The sequence below is a fragment of the Platalea leucorodia genome (genome assembly GCF_965183815.1).
Source record: "Platalea leucorodia genome assembly, chromosome: W".
NCBI classification, from domain to species: domain Eukaryota; kingdom Metazoa; phylum Chordata; class Aves; order Pelecaniformes; family Threskiornithidae; genus Platalea; species Platalea leucorodia.
In genome coordinates, this window is record NC_138859.1 from 32,389,333 (window position 1) to 32,409,517 (window position 20,185).

The 20,185-nt window shown below is 42.2% G+C and overlaps 1 protein-coding gene across 1 annotated transcript in view; it reads right to left on the reverse strand.

Annotated features, from left to right (window-relative positions):
• The window catches only part of LOC309601796 (BDNF/NT-3 growth factors receptor-like), a gene marked incomplete at both ends in the record, with an annotated part of 230,630 nt that overhangs the window by 187,397 nt on the left and 23,048 nt on the right, over nucleotides 1-20,185 (reverse strand). The window contains 2 exons of the mRNA XM_082334926.1: nucleotides 9,584-9,738; nucleotides 15,282-15,350. Of these exons, the coding sequence (XP_082191052.1) occupies nucleotides 9,584-9,738; nucleotides 15,282-15,350 (224 nt within the window). The remainder of the gene's footprint in view (nucleotides 1-9,583; nucleotides 9,739-15,281; nucleotides 15,351-20,185) is intronic.

Here is a 20,185-nt window from a genome sequence, read left to right on the forward strand (position 1 = left end):
ATGCTTTGTTCCAGGGAATAGGCAGCTCTGGATTAGAATAAGCAGTCACTTCCATTCACTCCAGCACAAATGGACACAACAAAAGGCAAGTGGGGGGGACTCATTTATGTCAACTGAGTCTCTCTAAATATTATGTCAGACTTTAGAAGTAAAAAACTCTTAAGTAGGTGGGCTATTTACTTTCACAGACCATCATTAGTGCAAACTGATGGCCGAGGACATATTACAGGGAAACTGTCAAGCATCACTAGGCAACGACTCATATTTTTGCCATGCGCAGCTGAGACTTCCATAATGACAAAACTAAATATTTTGGCTGAAATTTTCAAAGACTACTACAGCATTTGGCTACAGAATTGTCAATAGAAATTAATAAAAAACTTGTGTCTGAATTCCTTGAGAGCTTTCAGTGTCCTCGTGCTGCTACTTACTACTTTCTACAGAAAACTTATACTGCCCTCAGTAGAGCCAAAATGTCACTATATCTATCAAAGGAAGGATATGACCTAATTAAGAAATAACTGAATATTAATACGAACTGTAGTCTGTAAGTGATCTCTTGGCACCAAGACAATGTTGTAGCCAATATACTACAGCAAGTTTTAGAAAAAGAGGGTCTTAAACAAGGAGAAAGGACTCCATCATTACACCCAAAATACTATTTCAGTGGCTAAATATCTTCACACTTTTACAAAATTTAAAAAATTATCTGATTCCCAGATTGATTGAAGCAGCGATGTTGGTAGAGCCTCTGTAATAACATATTTAAGAAGAGGTAAAAAATGCTGCCACAACAGCAGCTGGGAGAGAGGAGCAAGAAAAACGTGAGAGAAACAACTCTGCAGACACCAAGGTCAGTGAAGAAGGAGGGGGAGGAGGTGCTCCAGGCACCGGAGCAGAGATTCCCCTGCAGCCTATGGTGAAGACCATGGTGAGGCAGGTTGTCCCCCTGCAGCCCATGGAGGACTGCGATGGAGCAGATATCCACCTGCAGCCCGTGGAGGACCCCACACCGGAGCAAGTGGATGTGACTGAAGGAAGCTGTGACCCTGTGGAGAGGAGCCCATGCTGGAGCAGTCCATTCCTGAAGGACTGCACCCTGTGGAAAGGGCCCATGCTGGAGCAGTTCTTGAAGAACTGCAGCCCATGGGAAGGACCCACGCTGAAGCAGTTTATGAAGGACTGTATCCCATGGGAGGGACCCCACGCTGGAGCAGGGGAAGAGCATGAGGAGGAAGGAATGGCAGAGACAAAGTGTTATGAAATGACTGCAACCCCATTCCCCATCCCCCTGTGCCGCTCAGGGGGAGGAGGTAGAGAAGTGGGGAGTGAAGTTGAGCCTGGGAAGAAAGGAGACGTGGGGGGAAGGTGTTTTAAGATTAGTTTTATTTCTCATTACCTTACTCTGATTTGATTGGCAATAATTTAAATTAATTTCCCCAAGTCAAGTCTGTTTTGCCCTTGATTGTAATTGTTGAGTGATCTCCCTGTCCTTATCTTGACCCACGAGCTTTTTGTCGTATTTTTTCCCCTTGTCCTATTGAGGAGGGAGAGTGATAGAGCAGCTTGGTGGGCACCTGGTGGCCAGCCAACATCAATCCACCACAGTCCTTTGTAGCACTCAAGGTGGAGCATGAGGAATTTGAGATAAGGATAGTAGTTGGGAGAGTTAATGGGCAAAACTTGGACTGAACATTGTTAGAGAGTGGAATAATTGTGGGGAATTTTTGTTGTTGTAATTATGGTGAAAGGACAAGTGTTAGAGTATGTGTAAATTGTCCACTTTTGTCGGTGTTATGTTCTTTTGATTTTGGTGTGCGGAATTCTTTTTGTTGATGTAAGTGAAGTTCGTGAAGATTGTAGATTATGTGATGAATGTATATTTTTATGATAATTCTTAAATATGTGATTCACAGAGGTGAGGGGTGGAATGTATGGGGTTTACGTGACAAGGTTTTGGTAGTGGGTTAACCTTGGCTGGCCACCAGGTGCCCACCAAGCTTCTCTATCACTCCCCCTCCTCAACAGGACAGGGGGGAGAAAATAAGATGCAAAACTCATGGGTCGATATAAAGGCAGTGTAATAAACAAAAGCAAAGGCCGTATGTAAAAGCAAAGGAAAACAAACAAAAAAATTATTCTCTACTTCCCATCAGCAGGCAATGTCCAGCCACTTCCTGAGAAGTAGGGCCTCGGTATATGTAGCAGTTGCTTTGAAAGACAAGTGTCTTAATAACGAATGCCCCCCCTCTCCTCCTTCTTTCCCCCAGCTTTTATTGTTGAGCATGACATCATATGGTATGGAATATCCCTTTAGCCAGTTTGGGTCAGCTGTCCTGGCTGTGTCACCTCCCAACCTTTTGCCCACCCCCAGCCTATGTCTTTTGAGGGCAGGGGTGTTGGAGAGACAGCCTTGATGCTGTGGGAGCACTGCTCAGCAATAGCCAAAACACTGGTGTGTTATCAACACCCTTCTAACTACAAATACAATGCACAGCACTATGAGGGCTGCTATAGGGAGACCCAATACAATCTAGAAAAAATTAGCCTCATGTACTTTTTTGCTACTTTGGTCAGTATATTTAGCTAGCATATATGACCAATGACAAGACAGAAAACATCTGCAGAAACAATACATGAAAAATAAGCATACAAAGCTGGGAGGATAAACAAAACTGAAAGCCAGATCAAGCACCACACCAACATACACAAAACAGTTTGTCAGATTGAGAATTGACCAGATTGACTGGATTTACCAGCATTACTAGACTGAGATCCACAGCAACAAAAAAATCCACATGGGGCTACAGAGACAACTGTAGAAGGCAGGCCTTTCCCAAAAATACCAGAAGAAAAAGACATCTTCAGTTTCAATGAGTTCAATGATAGCACCTCAGTGATCAAATGCTTACCAGAGGCAGCAACTAATAACTTAATATAGCTTGTCCCAAAGAATCTGATCCTGCATCCCTGGGATTAAATGAGCTCCAGGTGATCTCCAGAAGACTAACGGACTTACGAGTGACTTTACCCCACACATAGGACATGCCTTGCTTCCAGGAATTTAACACACCAGTGGCAATCACAGTCATTGCTTACAGAAATAGTAATGAGAACAAAGTATTTACTTCTCTTTCTAGATTTTCTAATGCTATTTCCCAGCCAGAAACAAGAGGAAGGTCTAGGTGGCCACACTGTATGGACAACCAGAAAATGTTGTGAAAACAGCAAAAAAAAAGCACATCATTTCTCTACGCAGAAGGCTCTACAAATACTACTGTGGTAGATGCAACTTAAAAACCTTTGACATAGTAATTAAGTGTGACTTTAAAATTTAAAAGAATCCAGCAATTTTCATCATACATAAATACATTACAAATGCAGTTGGAAAAAAATAGTGCTGCAAACATCATAACAATTGATTGACACTTTTAATATTGCACTTGGAAGGGATCTTCTAGTTATTGAACACACCTAACTTTAAATGTCAACAACAGAAACCACAAAGTTGATGGCATCTAAATTGTAACTAGCCTTTAATCAGCTCATTAATGAACAGATTTAGCAGGGGAAAGGGATAGAGTTTTGAGCAACAGAGAAGAGCCAGGGGATGCTGATGATGTAGAAGTCACTTTTTAGCTCAAATCAGAATCCAAAGACCTGATGAAGCCTTAGACTGCAAGCTGTGAACTTTCACCTAGATATGCTGACCGTATGCTGAACTCCTACCTAGCTACATGAAGGAAGGCCCTGAAACTGGTGCAAATCAGGAAGATAAGGTAGCCAAAACCGTCGGCAGAAGCTGCAACTATTCAAGACAAGAAAAGGAATGTCCTGCCTGGAGACAGGGAAAGGATCCAACAAGGAACAAGAAGACCCCAGACCCAAATATTGCTATTGGACCGAACTGTCGCATGAGGGGAGGGGAACATAGACTGTAAGGGTATAATTGCCCAGGGTTTTCTTTGTTCGGGGTCCCTCTCCAGAGGCACCCAGCTCAAGCTGCTCTTCACCACTGTACCACTCAATAAATTCGCCTGGCGTACATTGTGTCGGAGACTCTGCTTCGGGGAAACCTAGGGTCGAGCCTGAGGGGAGAGAAAGTGCCCGAGGGTGAGCGTGTGTGTGAGCGAGGAGTCAAAAAGGGGCACCCGTCAGCTCAATGGAGCTGCCCACTGCGAAGGGACTCCGGTCCTAGCAGTTAAAGTCTCGGGTGGTGTGTGTGCGACTCCCTGGATGGTGTGTGAATGCTCAGGCAGCTGCTGCTCCTTTAACACTGATGTATTAGGAACCAACAGGGAAACACCTATGAAATGCCTCAAAGGAATTAGGGTGTGTTCCTCTAAAAAGGTGACATGGTCGATAGCCCAACTGAAGTGCCTCTATACCAATGCACACAGCATGGGTAACAAACAGGAGGAGCTGGAGGGGCAGGGGTTGCCCTCTATGTAAAAAAATGGATTGACCACACAGAGCTGTCTTTGAAAAACAGCAATGAACAGGTTGAGAGCTTATGGGAAAAAATAGGGGCCACACCAGCAAAGGAAACCTTGTGGTTGGTGTTTACTACAGGCTCCCCGATCAAGGGGAGCCCGTTGATGAAGCATTCTTACTTCAACTACAGGAAGCATCATGATTGCAGGCCCTGATCCTGCTGGGGGACTTCAATCACCCTGACGTCTGCTGGAAAAGCAGCACAGCAAGCTGCAAGCAGTCCAGGAGACTCTTGGAGTGCATGGAGGATAACTTTTTAATCCAGGTGATAGACAGCCCAACCAGAGGAGAAGCATTAACAGACCTGTTGTTTACCAACAGAGATTAACTAATTAGAGGGGTCAAGACTGGCGGCAGCCAGGGCTGCAGTGATCGTGCCCTGGTGGAATTCACAGTCTTGAGGGATATGGGCCAGGTGAAGAGTAAAGTCAAGACCCTAAATTTTAGGAGAGCAAACTTTCAGGTGTTTAAGGAATTAGAGGATGGGACCCCCTGGGAAATTGCCCTCAGGGACAAAGGAGCTGAACAGAGCTGGCAGCTCTTTAAGGACATTTTTCTTAGAGCACAAGACCTCTCAGTTCTCATGTGTAAGAAGTCATGCAAGGAAGGCAGGAGACCAGCATGGCTCAGTAAGGACCTCCTGCTCAAAGTATGGTATAAGAAGGAAATGCACAAGCAGTGGAACCAGGGACATGCATCCTAGGAAAGATATAGGGACACTGCCTGGATGCGTAGGGAAGGGATCAGGAAAGCTAAGGCACAGTTGGAGCTGAATATGGCAAGGGATGAGAAGAGTAATAAGAAGGGCTTCTACAGGTATGTTGGAAAAAAAAGTAAGATTAAAGAAAATGTACTATCCCCTCATAAAAAAGACAGAAGAACTAGTAAAAATCAACATGGAGAAGGCTGAGGTACTCAACAACATTTTTGCCTCAGTTTTCAATGGCAATTGCTCTTCCCACATTTCTCGAGTCCCTGAATCTCAAGGCAGGTACTGGGGAAATAAAGTCCCTCCCATTGTAAGAGTAGATCAGGTTCGAGACCACCTGAGGAACCTGAACATACACAAGTCCATGGGACCCAACGACATGCATCCCAGGGTCCTGAGGGAATTGACTGATGTAGTCGCTATAAGCCACTCTCCATCATATTTGAAAAGTCATGGCAGTCAGGTGAAATCCCCAGTGTCTGGAGAAAAGGGAAATATCCCACTCATTTTTTTTAAGATGAGTTAACCATTCTACGATACTATGATTTCTACCATATAAACAGTAATTAAATTTCCTTCCTAATTTTCACATGAATTATCTACAAAGCAGAGCCTTATGACCAAGAAACCACAGTGGTCTCTTCCAACTTCACAGGAAGAGATTTATTACTGAGGCATCCTATTATCAAGACTTTTACCACATACTGTACAGGCTACTTACTACATTATGAAGTAATTAACACCTGCAAGAAAAAAAAAAGAGCATGTTTGCTTAGTTCCTAAAAAAAAAAAAAAATTAAAAAATCAACAAACCAGACATGGGATGAACCATTTAATCAGTAGAGAAAATTAGAAAATATTTCATTAACAAAATAACAAAGGCCTGCATGCCTAAAACTTCTCCTGACATCCAAGGGAGCTAAAAGGGGCTTCTTCCTCTGTTTCAGTTATACTTACTAGCCTCTCAGACTGTGCTAGAAAATAAATAAACCAACTACATCAGTGGGTTTTCTGGAAACTGTGTTGTGCTTTTAAACAAAAAAAAATATGTACAGATATGCTGAAAGCAACAGCCATGCCAGCCATGCATCAGATCTTTTAGATATCATAGAATCATAGAATCGTCAAGGTTGGAAAAGACCCTTAAGATCATCGAGTCCAACCGTTAACCTAACACTGCCAAGTCCATCTATACCATGTCCTCGAGCACCACATCTATCCGTTCTTTAAATACCTCCAGGGACGGAGACTCAACCACTTCCCTGGGCAGCCTGTTCCAATGCTTGACCACCCTTTCGGTGAAGAAGTTTTTCCTAATGTCTAACCTAAACCTCCCCTGGTGCAGCTTGAGGCCGTTTCCTCTCGTCCTATCACTCGTTACTAGGGAGAAGAGACCAACCCCCACCTCACTACAACCTCCTTTCAGGTAGTTGTAGAGAGCAATAAGGTCTCCCCTCAGCCTCCTCTTCTCCAAAACAGGGGCACTATCGCCTCCCTGGTCCTGCTGGCCACACTATTCCTGATACAGGCCAGGATGCCATTGGCCCTCTTGGCCACCTGAGCACACTGCTGGCTCATGTTCAGGCAGCTGTCCACCAACACCCCCAGGTCCTTTTCAGCCAGGCAGCTCTCCAGCCACTCCTCCCCCAGCCTGTAGTGTTGCATGGGTTTGTTGTGACCCAAGTGCAGGACCCGGCACTTAGCCTCGTTGAACCTCATACAGTTGGCCCCGGCCCAACGATCCAGCCTGTCCAGGTCCCTCTGCAGGGCCTTCCTACCCTCCAGCAGATCGACACTTCCACCCAACTTGGTGTCGTCTGCAAACTTACTTACTGAGGGTGCACTCGATCCCCTCATCCAGATCATCAATGAAGATGTTAAACAGGACCGGCCCCAACGCTGAGCCCTGGGGAACACCACTCGTGACCGGCCGCCAACTGGATTTGACTCCATTCACCACCACTCTCTGGGCTCGGCCGTCCAGCCAGTTTTTAACCCAGCGCAGAGTGCACCCATCCAAGCCGTGAGCAGCCAGCTTCTCCAGGAGAATTCTGTGGGAGACTGTGTCAAAGGCCTTACTAAAGTCCAAGTAGACAACATCCACAGCCTTCCCCTCATCCACTAAGCGGGTCACCTTGTCATAGAAGGAGACCAGGTTAGTGAAACAGGATCTCCCTTTCATAAACCCATGCTGGCTGAGCCCGATCCCTCGGTTGTCCTGCATGTGCTGCATAATGGCACTCAAGATGATCTGCTCCATGACCTTCCCCGGCACCAAGGTCAGGCTGACAGGCCTGTAGTTCCCCGGATCCTCCTTCCGACCCATTTGTAGAGGGGCGTCACGTTTGCTAGCTTCCAGTCATCTGGGACCTCCCCGGTTGACCAGGACTGCTGATAAATGATGGAGAGTGGCTTGGCCAGCTCCTCTGCCAGCTCCAGAACACATCTTCCAGAACACAAGCCATGTTCATGAAGATTGTCATTTGTTTTCACCAAGGACTTTCTATTCTGTCTCTAGGAAATGGCTGTGTTGTCATCTACCTCTTCTAATTAAAAAGCTATGTCCTACATTGGTTTATACCAGAAAAGGTAAATTAAGGGGAAAAACTCACCAGAAGAGGCGGGGAGAAAAAGAGAGAGAAACACGGAGTGCATGAAGTCTAGTTATATTTGGATCCTGTAAATTAACATTAAACCAAATGTGGGAATAATTTGCAGGTCTGTGCTAACATTCACAGTTCTTCAGCAAAAGACTCATTCCTCATATGCAAAATATGCAAAATTCCACATACTGATACTTCAGTCTGAATGTCATATATGCTCACAGAGGGCACCTTTCCTCCTCCTCTTCCCCCTCTAGTTTGAAGTGCCACCTTCCCTTCTCATGCCAAGTGTTTTAATCAAGATATGTCCACAGGATGTGCACATCTGTACACACATGCATCTATATAGCATCAAGAAGTCAGAAACAAGTCTGCTGGGGTTGCAGATTCTAAAGAATTCAAGAGAAAGAAATAATGTCTCACACATTTAATTCTGGGAATTTAACACTGAGAATTTTCAAAGGAAAATCCTAGCTACCTAGTAGTTTCTAGACATGCTAGACAAGGACATTAAAAGAGGCTATGCTGTCACTCCCATTTTGTGTCAATTGATTTTAATCCTCCAGGAGACCTTTCAACACCTGGCAGATGAATCTACCTTCTAGTCCAGCCAGCCAGAGCAGCTGGTAAGGTCAATTTAGCTCAACTCAGTATCATCTCCCATTTCAGACCCTGCAGTACATAAGAACACCAAAACGGGTTATGCATTAGTGTCATTAAATGCAGCACACATTGAGTCCACAGCAGATCCCCTCCATGGCTCTAACCCGCTGGTGGCTGCAATCAGAGAGTGTTGCACCCTCCGTATAGCCAGCGGAGAGAAGGGCACTCAGTAGGCAATGATGGAAGGAAGAAAGGTAGAATTTGTTTGTTCCTCCTGACATTCACCTTTGCTTACAGCTTTCCCAATCCAAATCAGCCCTCCATGAGGAAACCCTGCTCTTCTTATCTGCCTGCTGCTGAGCACCCCAGCACCCCATCCCACTAAGAAAACTCCAGACTTCAATAGGCTTCAGATCACATCAGAAACACCTGAGCTCTGCCCCATCCACAGAGGAAGAGGATCTCTTCAACTATCAGGTGAAATCTTCCACCAGCTGTCCCAGGACTATATACAGGAATCAAAGTTGCATACAAAAAAAAAGGGGATGGCCTTATTGTTACACCATTTTTCCACCATTTCCAAATCCATATAAGCTAACTGAAAATAATATCCTGCAAAATGCTACAAACCTAAGCTTGTAATGTCTCTTTTGCATAGCCTATGCAAAGAGTTTTATCTGTGTCAAAACCAGCTATTTGTTAACTTTTTCTCTTTCAGTAGGCATGTTTTTTCTGAATTCTGTAGTCCTAGCAGTAGAGTTTGTATTTTTGAAGGAAAAGAAAGATTTCATTAACCTCAGATATCTGAAAAAAATTTCAAGGAAGCAAAATCTTGTGTCTGTTCAGGTTGGAAGCACTACTATTTTGTTCAATAAAGGCACATGCATTTTATATAATTCTTGTATGTTGTCTGTAATTGATGTTCTGTTTTCCTTCACTTGAATAACAGTATGTTTTTAAAGGTTCAAGGAAAAAAAAAAGGCTTTATGTGAAGCTCCCAAAATTATTCCCTGTGGCATGAAAGACCGGTGAGTGGTTAATATTTCCCCCCAAAACCTTTTCCTTTAGCAGCACTGTTGTCATCTTGATATAGGTATCTATCTTGTCAAGAAGCATGCTTATTTTCCCTTTCTCACAATATCTTAGTAAGAACTTCATGTTAAAAGAGTATTACCACAGTTTGGGACCTTCATATCCAGCAAGGCTGTCCTCTTGGTGTTGTCATCTATGCAATATAAATCCTGAGTTTCTCTGTAGAACTTGGTCTCTTGAAATTTCTTGATCCACATAATTTCACAGGAACACTTGAATGGATTGTCCACCAATATCCTACAGCAAAAATCAAATGATTTCTTAAGAACATATCATGCATATAGAAAAAAGTTTCAAAGCACTCGTGGGTAAAACTAAAAGTTGAACTCTACTTTAAAAAGGTATGGATCAAAGACCTCAATGCAGTGCAAACTGTAAGTAGATACAGTAGAAAATGAAGCCCTGTCTGCACCAACTAAGAATCCATCCTGCCACAGATCAGAGAGATCACACAGGGGGCTCAATTCCTATCTCCAGTTCACTGGTGTAAATCAGGAGTGCCTGGAGATTTGGGGTTTCCACTAAGATCCATTTTATTTCATGGCAGCTAAACACATCAGAAATTCTTCTCTTGTATGATAGACTCTGCTCAGCTATCTCAGAAAGACCACTCCAGAAAAGGTTTATTGCTGTTAAGTGGATAAATTCTTTATAGAGCCAAACAGTCATGTATTATAGGCAAATTCTAACTCTAATCATAAAAAAGGAATTTACACAACCTTAAAGATTCATCATGTATATCACTCTGGAAAAACCTCACAGTAAAAGCCCTAATTAATGTCATGAAGAAACACTAACTGAAAAAATGGCCCTGAAACAGAAATGTATAGTATAATCTAGCTATATAGTATGCTGTATGAAATTTAAATCACCGATTAGCAAATGTATCCAATTCTAATTTTAAAATTTAATTAAACCACACACAAATGTAATGCAATAAAGCCCAAGTGAAATATGAACAGAAACATCCCAATACCTAGCTAACAAATGACCCAGTATCTCATTTTTTCTCCTAAAAGCATAGATGAGGTCCAATAAAGCCTGCATGTGTGACTGCTTGAGTCATCTCATTATAAGAACAATTATTCTTACCAAAGTTTTCACAAATGTTTTTGATGTACAGAAACTAAATTCAAGTTGCTCATAAAATCTGTACTCATAAATGCTTGAGGCTGCCTCCTGAGGATATGAGTGTGCAAATAATCATGTAATACTCAGCTTCTTAGAGATGCAACCTGTTCCCCTGCTGGACTTTCACAGCACTACTGCATGGACAAGAACTTCTCTACCCACCCTGCCTCAAGTGTCATGGGGGGGGGGGGGGGGGGGGTTACAGTCAGTACATAACAGTTCCTTTCTGCTGCTCCTTCCTCCTCACACTTTTCCCCTGCTCCAGTGTGGGTCCTTTCCATGGGCTGCAGTCCTTCAGGAAAAAAAATCTGCTCCAGCATGGCTTCTCCACAGGCTGCAATTCCTTCAGGAAACATCCAGCTGCTCCAGTGTGGGGTCCTCCACAGGCTGCAGTGTGAATAACTGCTCTGTCATGGTCTCTTCCATGGGCTGCAGGCAAATACCTGCTCCACCATAGTCCTCTTCTTGGACTGCAGGGGAATCTCTGCTCCAGTGCCTGGAGCACCTCCTCCCCTTCCTTCTTCTCTGACCTTGGTGTTCACACTGCTGTTTCTCACCTGTTTTTTTTTTTTTTCTCCTCCTCCGCCTCTCTGGCGTTTTTGCCCTTTCTTAAATATGTTTTCACAGAGGCACCACTAGCTTTGCTGATTGGCTCAGCTTTGGCCTACGGTGGGTTCGTTGCCAAGCCAGCTGGAACTGGCTCTGTCCGGCAACAGGGGCAGCCACTGGCCTCATCTCAGAGAGGCCACCCCTGCAGCCCCCCTGCTACCAAAACCTTGCCATGTACACCCAATATAGCAAGACAGAATATGAACATTAGGATCCGGTGGGTCAAAACCTACAATGGGCATTTTCCAAATAGCAAAATTTACTTTTGATTTTCTGTTTCATCAATAACTTCCCTTTAAAGGAGAAATCTCCCTTGAAATGTGGCTGAGCAATCCTTTTCTTCCATTGTTTTAAATTGTGAGATAGAGATATGATGGCCCTCCACATACTCTTGCATGAAAGAAAATCTGACTTAGAAGGAAATTACAGGACTTTATCTTGTTTGCTGTAATTTTACATCTGTAGCTGGTTTGTTCTAAAAGAGGAAGCCTTTCAAAGTGTCATCTCCTTCTCTGCAGTATCTGGAGAATTTTTCCTACCTCACCCTAGTCTGAACTTTTCATCCATTTATGTTTTGCTTTAAAAGTGTGCTACCAACAGGACACTTGCTTGTCAGATTTAGAACAAGCTCCTCAGAAGCTATTTATAGCATCATTCTCCTCTTAGATTCCCCCTCCAATACTCTTCCTTCCCTCCTCTTATCAACACAATTGCTCAACTGATTCTGTTTTTATCCCTGCTTTTCCACCCTTCAGGCTCATCTCCTCCCGCCCCTTTCTTTCCCTTCCCCCACTTCTATTTATCCCACTTTATTGCAATCTTTGTTTGCATAATTTTCCTAACTTTCATTTGTTTTTTCATCTCTACTGTCCCACTCTTTCCCAAGCCCCTATCTCAGTTTTATATCCTATCTCTCTCTAACTTGGGCCCCATCACACATTGCCTCCATACCTCAAATATTAATCAGTTCAACCTTCACAACATCCATTTTTCCCATGTCTGGCTCACTCCCAGTAACCATTTCCTCTGCTTCTACTCCCATGACACTGAATGTCCATTGTTTAATTCCAATATTAACAATATAAATGTATTTGCACCTACTTTGCATCAGCCAGATGTTTTGCCAATAAGTGCTATTTCCCTACCTCATCAAATTAATTCCCATGATTCCTGTTACATATTTATAATGTTTGATTCTGTCCCAAGTCCTTTTTTCTTTCCTTCTGCCCAGGAGCAAACCAACTTGTTCAAAAAGATCAGCAATTTCTTACATCATCTCAGTGAACAGGTATGTAGGGATTTGACTTTGTTCTCCTTCAAAAATCTAATAAGCACCCACTTCACCCACAACCTAAAATAAACTGTTCACCTGAGATGGAGAGGTTCAAGAATGGCCTGATCTGTACTTCAGAAGAAATATTTTAAAGGCAGCAGACTAATTTCAAGAAAGCACCAACAGAACTGAGAGCAGAATATGCCGTTAAAAATGCTGTGACTTCCTTTTTTTACACATGTCCTAAGCTAGAGCATATTCACTCTTACATTTCTGCAGTCCAGGGGGCAAAGACAACTACAAAATATAGAAGTTACAGCTAAGTACACACTCCCATTGGCTTTTTGGCACAGACTGGATATGGCATATGAAGAAACTGGGACTTCAGAAGCAACAAACCCATGCAGGGCATATGGCAACAGGAGTGCTCTGCAACTAGCTAGTCTTTCCATCAGAGTGCTCAGTGAGCAGTTACGAAAGAAAATTCCAGCAAACAATATTTCCTGGGCTGCAAAGAAAATTGTTACACCAACTTAATTACTAACAAAACATACCTAAGGGGCATAACCTTGTTTGCAGCACTGGGATTTGTTCACTTCGTTTCTCATGTGCTGAAATAACAAACTACACCAGAAAAGGCTGAGGATTTCAAGGCTGGTGTTGCAATTCCTGGGCTGGTGCTTCAGGCTACTTCTGACCCTGCTCTGAGCTCCAGGAGAGCAGCCTCTGTTTGTCCCCCTGCAACTCTGTCCCTCCTAAAGCTCTTGCGGGATCTGTGCAGTCCCACGTATTAGCAAAGACTGCACAAGACAACCACTTCTCTTACATTTTTAACACAGCAGCACAACTCCAGGCCTTAGAAATTCTTTTGAGAGAAGTCAGTGTGAAGAACCACTAATCAGAGCTTTATACAAAACACAAATTCTGCCTGCCTTATTTTCTGTGCCAATACCCCCAATCACAAAGTCATTCAAAAACTCTACCTTTTCTGTGAGCCCCAAATTTAACAAAACAAATAAGATACAACAACATCTGCCACGCAGGCATGCTACATCCTCTTTTCCCCTTTTTTACCCTTTGATTATGTAATTTTGGAATGTATACCAATATACAAGTTCTGCTTGAAAGAGCACAGAACAAAAATGTAATGTTAAAACAATCAACAAATATATGTTTACAAATGCTTCATTACCAAATGAAGCATTACACTGAAACTCAAAGATTTTGAGAAAACAAAAATATTGTTCAATAGCCAACCACAAGCATAGCAGCTGTGGAGCCAATATGATATAAGAATATGAGATAAAGACTTCATTTGAAGATGTCACTAAAATGGAGAGACATGGATTTGACGGGTGGACCACTTGATGGATAAGGAATTGGCTGGATGGCCACACTCAAAGAGTTGCGGTCAACGGCTCAATGTCCAAGTGTAGATCAGTGACGAGTGGCATTCCTCAGGGGTCAGTATTGGGACCTGCGCTGTTTAACATCTTTGTCAGGGACATGGACAGTGGGATTGAGTGCACCTTCAGCAAGTTTGCCAATGACACCAAGCTGAGTGGTGTGGTCGACACGCCGGAGGGAAGGGATGCCATCCAGAGAGACCTTGACAGGCTTGAGAGGTAGACCTGTGCGAACCTCATGAAGTTCAACAAGGCCAAGTGCAAGGTCCTGCACCTGGGTTAGGGCAATCCCAAACATGGATACAGGCTGGGCAGAGAATGGATTGAGAGCAGCCCTGAGGAGAAGGACTTGGGGGTGTTGGTTGATGAGAAGCTCAACATGACCCAGCAATGTGCGCTTGCAGCCCAGAAAGCCAACCATATCCTGGGCTGCATCAAAAGAAGTGTGACCAGCAGATTGAGGGAGGTGATTCTCCCCCTCTACTCTGCTCTCTTGAGACCCCACCTGGAGTACCGTGTTCAGCTCTGGGGCCCCCAGCATAAGAAAAACATGGACCTGCTTGAGTGGGTCCAGAGCAGGGCCACAAAGATGATCAGGGGGCTGGAACACCTCTCCTATGAAGACAAGCTAAGAGAGTTGGGGTTGTTCAGCCTGGAGAAGAGAAGGCTCTGGGGAGACCTTATTGCAGCCTTCCAGTACTTAAAGGGGGCTTATAAGAAAGATGGAGAGAGACTTTTTACCAAGGCCTGTAGTGACAGGACAAGGGGCAATGATTTTAAACTGAAAGAGGGTAGATTTAGATTGGACATAAGAAAGAAATTCTTTACTGTGAGGGTGGTGAGGCACTGGAACAGGTTGCTCAGAGAAGTTGTGGATGCCCCCTCTCTGGAAGTGTTCAAGGCCAGGTTGGATGGGGCTTTGAGCAACGTGGTCTATTGGAAGGTATCCCTGCCCATGTCAGGGGGGTTGGAACTAGATGATTTTTAAGGTTCCTTCCAACCCAAACCATTCTATGATTCTATGATCTATAGATGGCTGTATTTTTTACTAGCTCAAATATTTAATACAAGCACCAGTAGCTTTGTGTGAAATAATCTCATAAAATGTATTTTAAAGTTGAAGGGAAAAGGCTATTTTGAACTATAAATTTATGTTAAAACATACACTTGATCTTTTCTGAAGGCCTGGAATTAAAATCTCTCTGCACTTATGTCACCGGCAACGTATTTGCTGCTGCCTTTGGATCAGAATTTAATTTCTAATCTTTGATGGACCTGTAGCTTCAAAAGAACAAACTTCAAAGTCCTGTTCTTTCATTGCTAGCCACAAATAAACTTTATTTTTAAAAATGACAACTTACAGATCAGACAAGCCCAGATGGCGAAAAGGCTTCTTGGACAAACTTGAGAGCTTGTTTCTGGATAAATTTCTATGGGAAAACAGAAAAAATTTATTAATTAGGACTGCTTCTTCTTACACTCCCAATACAGTTTATGTCTCAAAAAAAAAAGAAGAGCCCAAACCAGCTCTAAAAAGCTCTTATTCCTTTAACTTCAGTGGGAAAGGAATAGCGCCCAGTCTCTTTTTACAGTTTGATGGGTTTCAAGGATTTGAATCCAGCCTGTGTCTGAAGTTAAATACATTCTTTAAAATCAAACTCAACAGGGGGTCAATATTTTCACTTAAAGCACTTGTGTTCATTACAGAAAAGCAGAAGATTGAATTGTTTCATAAGTATTATGTAAAGTCCAGGTGTTAATTATATGCTTAATTTATTCATAAGTGAAATGGTTGTATCCCTTTCTTTGATACTGCACCAAATTCTGTAACTCACAGACTAGCACACATCCACATCAGGGACTTTTAGTTATTATGTTCAAATTACATGTGCAATATGCACCCACAGGAAAGATAAAAAGCAAAAATGTAAAATGCCTATATTCAGCTTTTTTATGTCAATTAAGCATTTACAGTTTCCAGTGGTAATTAATGAAAGGTCCTCTCCCATTATGCAGAGCAAAGAAATGCTCCCCTTCCCAGGCTTACAAAAATACTTTCTCCAAACCAAAATAATGCTGGTTTTCTATAGTCTTATCAGTCCACAAATTAAAGACAGTGAGAGCAGTAAACTGTAAAACTGCCAGTAGTGTAGTGCAAATCACCATTATGAGCCAAAATACCACGAGTTTTATGCGGTATTATAGAGGTGCCATAGGGGCTCCATATTTTAAGTTGCATAGCATTTAAAACAGGGATTAAATCTCTTCCCCCTGCCCCCTAACTAAAAAACACAGTGTTTACTCCCCCTACTTTCAGCCCTTGATCTCTGAGTACAAGATAATTTCCAGAGAAATTATGGGGATGCAAGTTGCATCTTTTATAAACATTTAGAATGGAATCTTTGAGATTTTATTTACTATACTTTTGTTGACCCCTTCTAGCAAACAATGGCCTGAAGTTTGCAAGCTGACTGGTCCTAATGTGTGAGAACAAAATGGGTGAGCTACTGTTTCATTACTCAGGTCAACTGAGCAGCCCTACAGTAGGTGCTGGTGGAAACATCTCATGTGGATCCTGATGGTCAAAATTAAAGTACAATTTGCATGTAGGACAGAAGTTGCAGTTAAGTAAAAAATAGTCAATATGTTAACTAACTATGATGTTTTTCCTAATATTCACAAACAATAGGTTGGGAGGTTGAAAGAAAGAAGTTAAATCCTCCTATGAAATTGGGCTCTTGTCTCCAGCACTGATATGACACAAAACATGTCAAATCTTACCCCTCCACAGGTGATTCTCACTCGTCAAAAAAAAATCCATCCAGTCCTGAAACTGCTGAGCAGCGCACACAGATGCCCCTATGGTATTCCCAAATGAGGCAAGTGCCTGCTTCTCTTACCTGCACAGTGACTAAATCCCATCTTCCCTGAAAGACAAGAAGATATACAGTGGGTTCTACCTGCAGATAGGTACCCATGCCGCTTACTTACTAGTCTAGTGGAAGGCAACATATTCCAGGTCATGGGAGGACAAGATTTAAATCTTGGTTTCTGCACAGCAAAGAACCTCACTTTTCCATATGAGGAGGACTCCCTAACCATCAAATGATGAGTCCCTCAGGGAAATCTCTGTCCAGCTGAAGTTGTTCCATTTCATGTGGTCTTCCCTGACACCCTAAAAGGGAAAGCCCAGGCTCAAGCTCTGACTCCAGACCAAGCCAAATAGAAGGGGCTCTGAAAATCACTCCTCTCCCACTTTCTAAATACTAGAGTATCACAATACAGATCTGAAAATGAGCCTCAAACATCTTACGTAAGAGCCCCAGCCATCCTATGAGATGGTATTTCTCTCTTTTTCTCTTAAGACGATAAAATCTTTAAAAAATATTTTTAAGAAAATCTTAAAAAAAAAAAAAAAAGACTGACTCCAAGAAAGGGTTTTTTGTTGGTAAGCTGGAGTGGACATAAGAGTCTAACTACTTCACGAGCAGGACTGAACAGGACTGAAGTCCCATTTTTCCTACTGATTTCCTCCTGGCTGGTTACATGCTTCCTTGCTTAACTTACTAATGGTCATCTATTTCTCCATTTCTCTGTGAGGAGCTAAGATGCCTCATTCAGAGATATGAGCTCTACTGGACAGCAGACTGTTCAGTGTTGCCATAATTGTATTTTGTTGTCATTTAGCTTCAGGCCACTCATCACTTTTGGAGAATTATTGCAACCCCCTAGGCATAAGAATAGCCCTTACTTGATTTAAATTCATAAGCCAGACTTACTGTCCAAATATCAGTGAATATGTTACTTTCTGAACACTTCATGCAGGTATAAATGCATGAGCTGGTGAGGAACTGGAACTATTAATTCAAGCAAATTATCAAAAGAATAAAGAATTATTATTTTAACAAATCCAGTTGTGAAAAAACAAAAGTAACTCAATAGGTGTAATTGTCTTTTCAGATTTTTACCAGTTGTGCTTGCTATATACCAGACAAAGGAAGTAAGAAGCAGTAAAAACAGTAACAAAAAAATCCTGTTCCTATATTCTTGGTCATGGGTTGACACATTTAGTACTTTATGACTGTAGCCTTTTCCTCCATGTAGTTTAGCACCTTAAAGATTTTTAAGTTGGCGAATATAACAGAAATTTTTCAGACCACTGTTACTGATGTATTACCTTAAACTATACTTTGACAGTAAATTTACTGTTATATATATTTTTCAGAAACTGAGCACTTGATATTGATTATAGAGATGCCTGCTATGGTCTCTTTAATCCATGTTAAGTGAAAAAACATGGACCAACTTATTACAGAGTAGGCAATGACCACTCATCCACTTCCATGGAAAGAGAATATAAATCAGTTCACCGATTCAATTACACACACACGTGCACACACGCGTGCGCACGCACACACACATACACAAAGATTGTGGTGAGCAGCCTAAAGATGATTCATCTGGGCTTCGAAAGCCTTTTTTTATTTAAAAAAAAAAAAAAAAGGTATGGAGTACAGAGTCTGTCTCCAGACCTATACCTAAGGATAAGACCAGCATGCAGTCAAAAGCACGAATGTATTTTACATACGAATATCAAGCCCACTTTAAAGTAGTTAGACCTAATACAGCTAAAAGCATACCTGTGGCAACATAGGGAGCGCAAGAGTGGCCTAAGCAGCTGCATAAATATTCACATAGCTAGCAACACAGGTGCAGCTTTACATTGCAACGTCACTGTACTAGGTCTGGCTGGGATGGAGTTAATTTTCTTCATAGCAGCTGGTATGGTGCTGTGTTTTAGATTTGTGACCAAAACACTGCTGATAACACACTAATGTTTTAGGTATTGTTGAAAAGTGTTTGCACAGCATCAAGGCCTTCTCTGTTTTTCACTCTGCCCCCCCCAGTGAATAGATTGGGGGTGCGCAAGAGGTTGGGAGGGGACACAATCAGGCAAATTACCCAAACTGACCAAAGAGATATTCCATGCCATATAACATCATGCTCAGCAATAAAAAGGGAGAGGAGGGGTTTTCGGAGGTTAGCCATCTTTTGCTCAGGAACTGGCTGGGCATCAGTCTATCCATGGGAGATGGTGAGTGATTGCCTTTGCATCACTTGTTTTGTTTTCTTTCTGTCTTCTTCCGCTTCTCCTTCACGTATTAAACTATTTTTATCTCGACTCTGAAGTTTTTTGGCTTTTACTCTTCCTTTCCTCTTACCCCATCCCACTGGAGGTGGTGGTGGGGAAGTGAGTGAGTGGCTGTGTGGTGCTTACCTGCCTACTGGGGTTAACCCACAACAGTCACTATGCCACTATACTGCCTACACTGCTCCTGGCAAGGAGAGGCAAGAAGGAAGAGGAGGGAACAGATCTAAGAAGAATGGGAGGGAAGAGTTGAAGAAATGGTCATGGCCATTTTGCTATGCTCACTCTACAGGCTCCTGCTCTGCCTACAGCTGGAGCCAGCCCTGTGTTGCCTGCGCACATGTAAGGGAAAATCTGCAGCTAGGTCTCAAATAGTTACATTTGGTTACTTTTCCTAAACCAAATCAGCCTAGAGATATGAATGCATTCTAATACCTAGAGCTGTAAGTATACAATGTATACGAATCTATGATTCAGTGATGCAATTATACACAGCCTGGTACATAACAATAACTATTTTTTAATGTTTTAGGAAATACACACTTGCTGTGAAATTTATTTCTGTATTTAAAGGTATTGGCAGAATACCATGAATGTGTATTAATCAGGTCTATTAAAATTATTTTCAGCAGCAGATGATCTTATAAATTACAGCACTACTAAACTAGGACTGCTTAATAGCTTGCTAAACGCATCTGTTGACTAATTTGACCCTGAGGTCAATGAGAATAGCAGAATTAGATGAGCAAGGCTATTAATTACATTTAAGTGGTATCTATTGGAGCATTTATCTTTCTATTATTTATATTTTACTCAAATCTTGTCATCATACATAACTCTAGAAAGATATTTGGGCTACAGAAGTTTGGCTGAGAAAAGAAGGTAATGACAAAGAAAAGGCTTAAGGAAATATGTGTTAATAAGTTCCTTATAATTCTATATTCTTATATGATTCATAAAATAAATGCTATATTCTTATAATAAAGCTTCTTAACTACATTAAAAGACTTCTCATGTAAGAAAAAGAAAACTATAATAGTATCACTAGCAAAATTAAAGCTCATACAGTTGCATCAGTCTTCAGAAAAGTGTCTGGAGTTTCTGTTTTCTTTATGA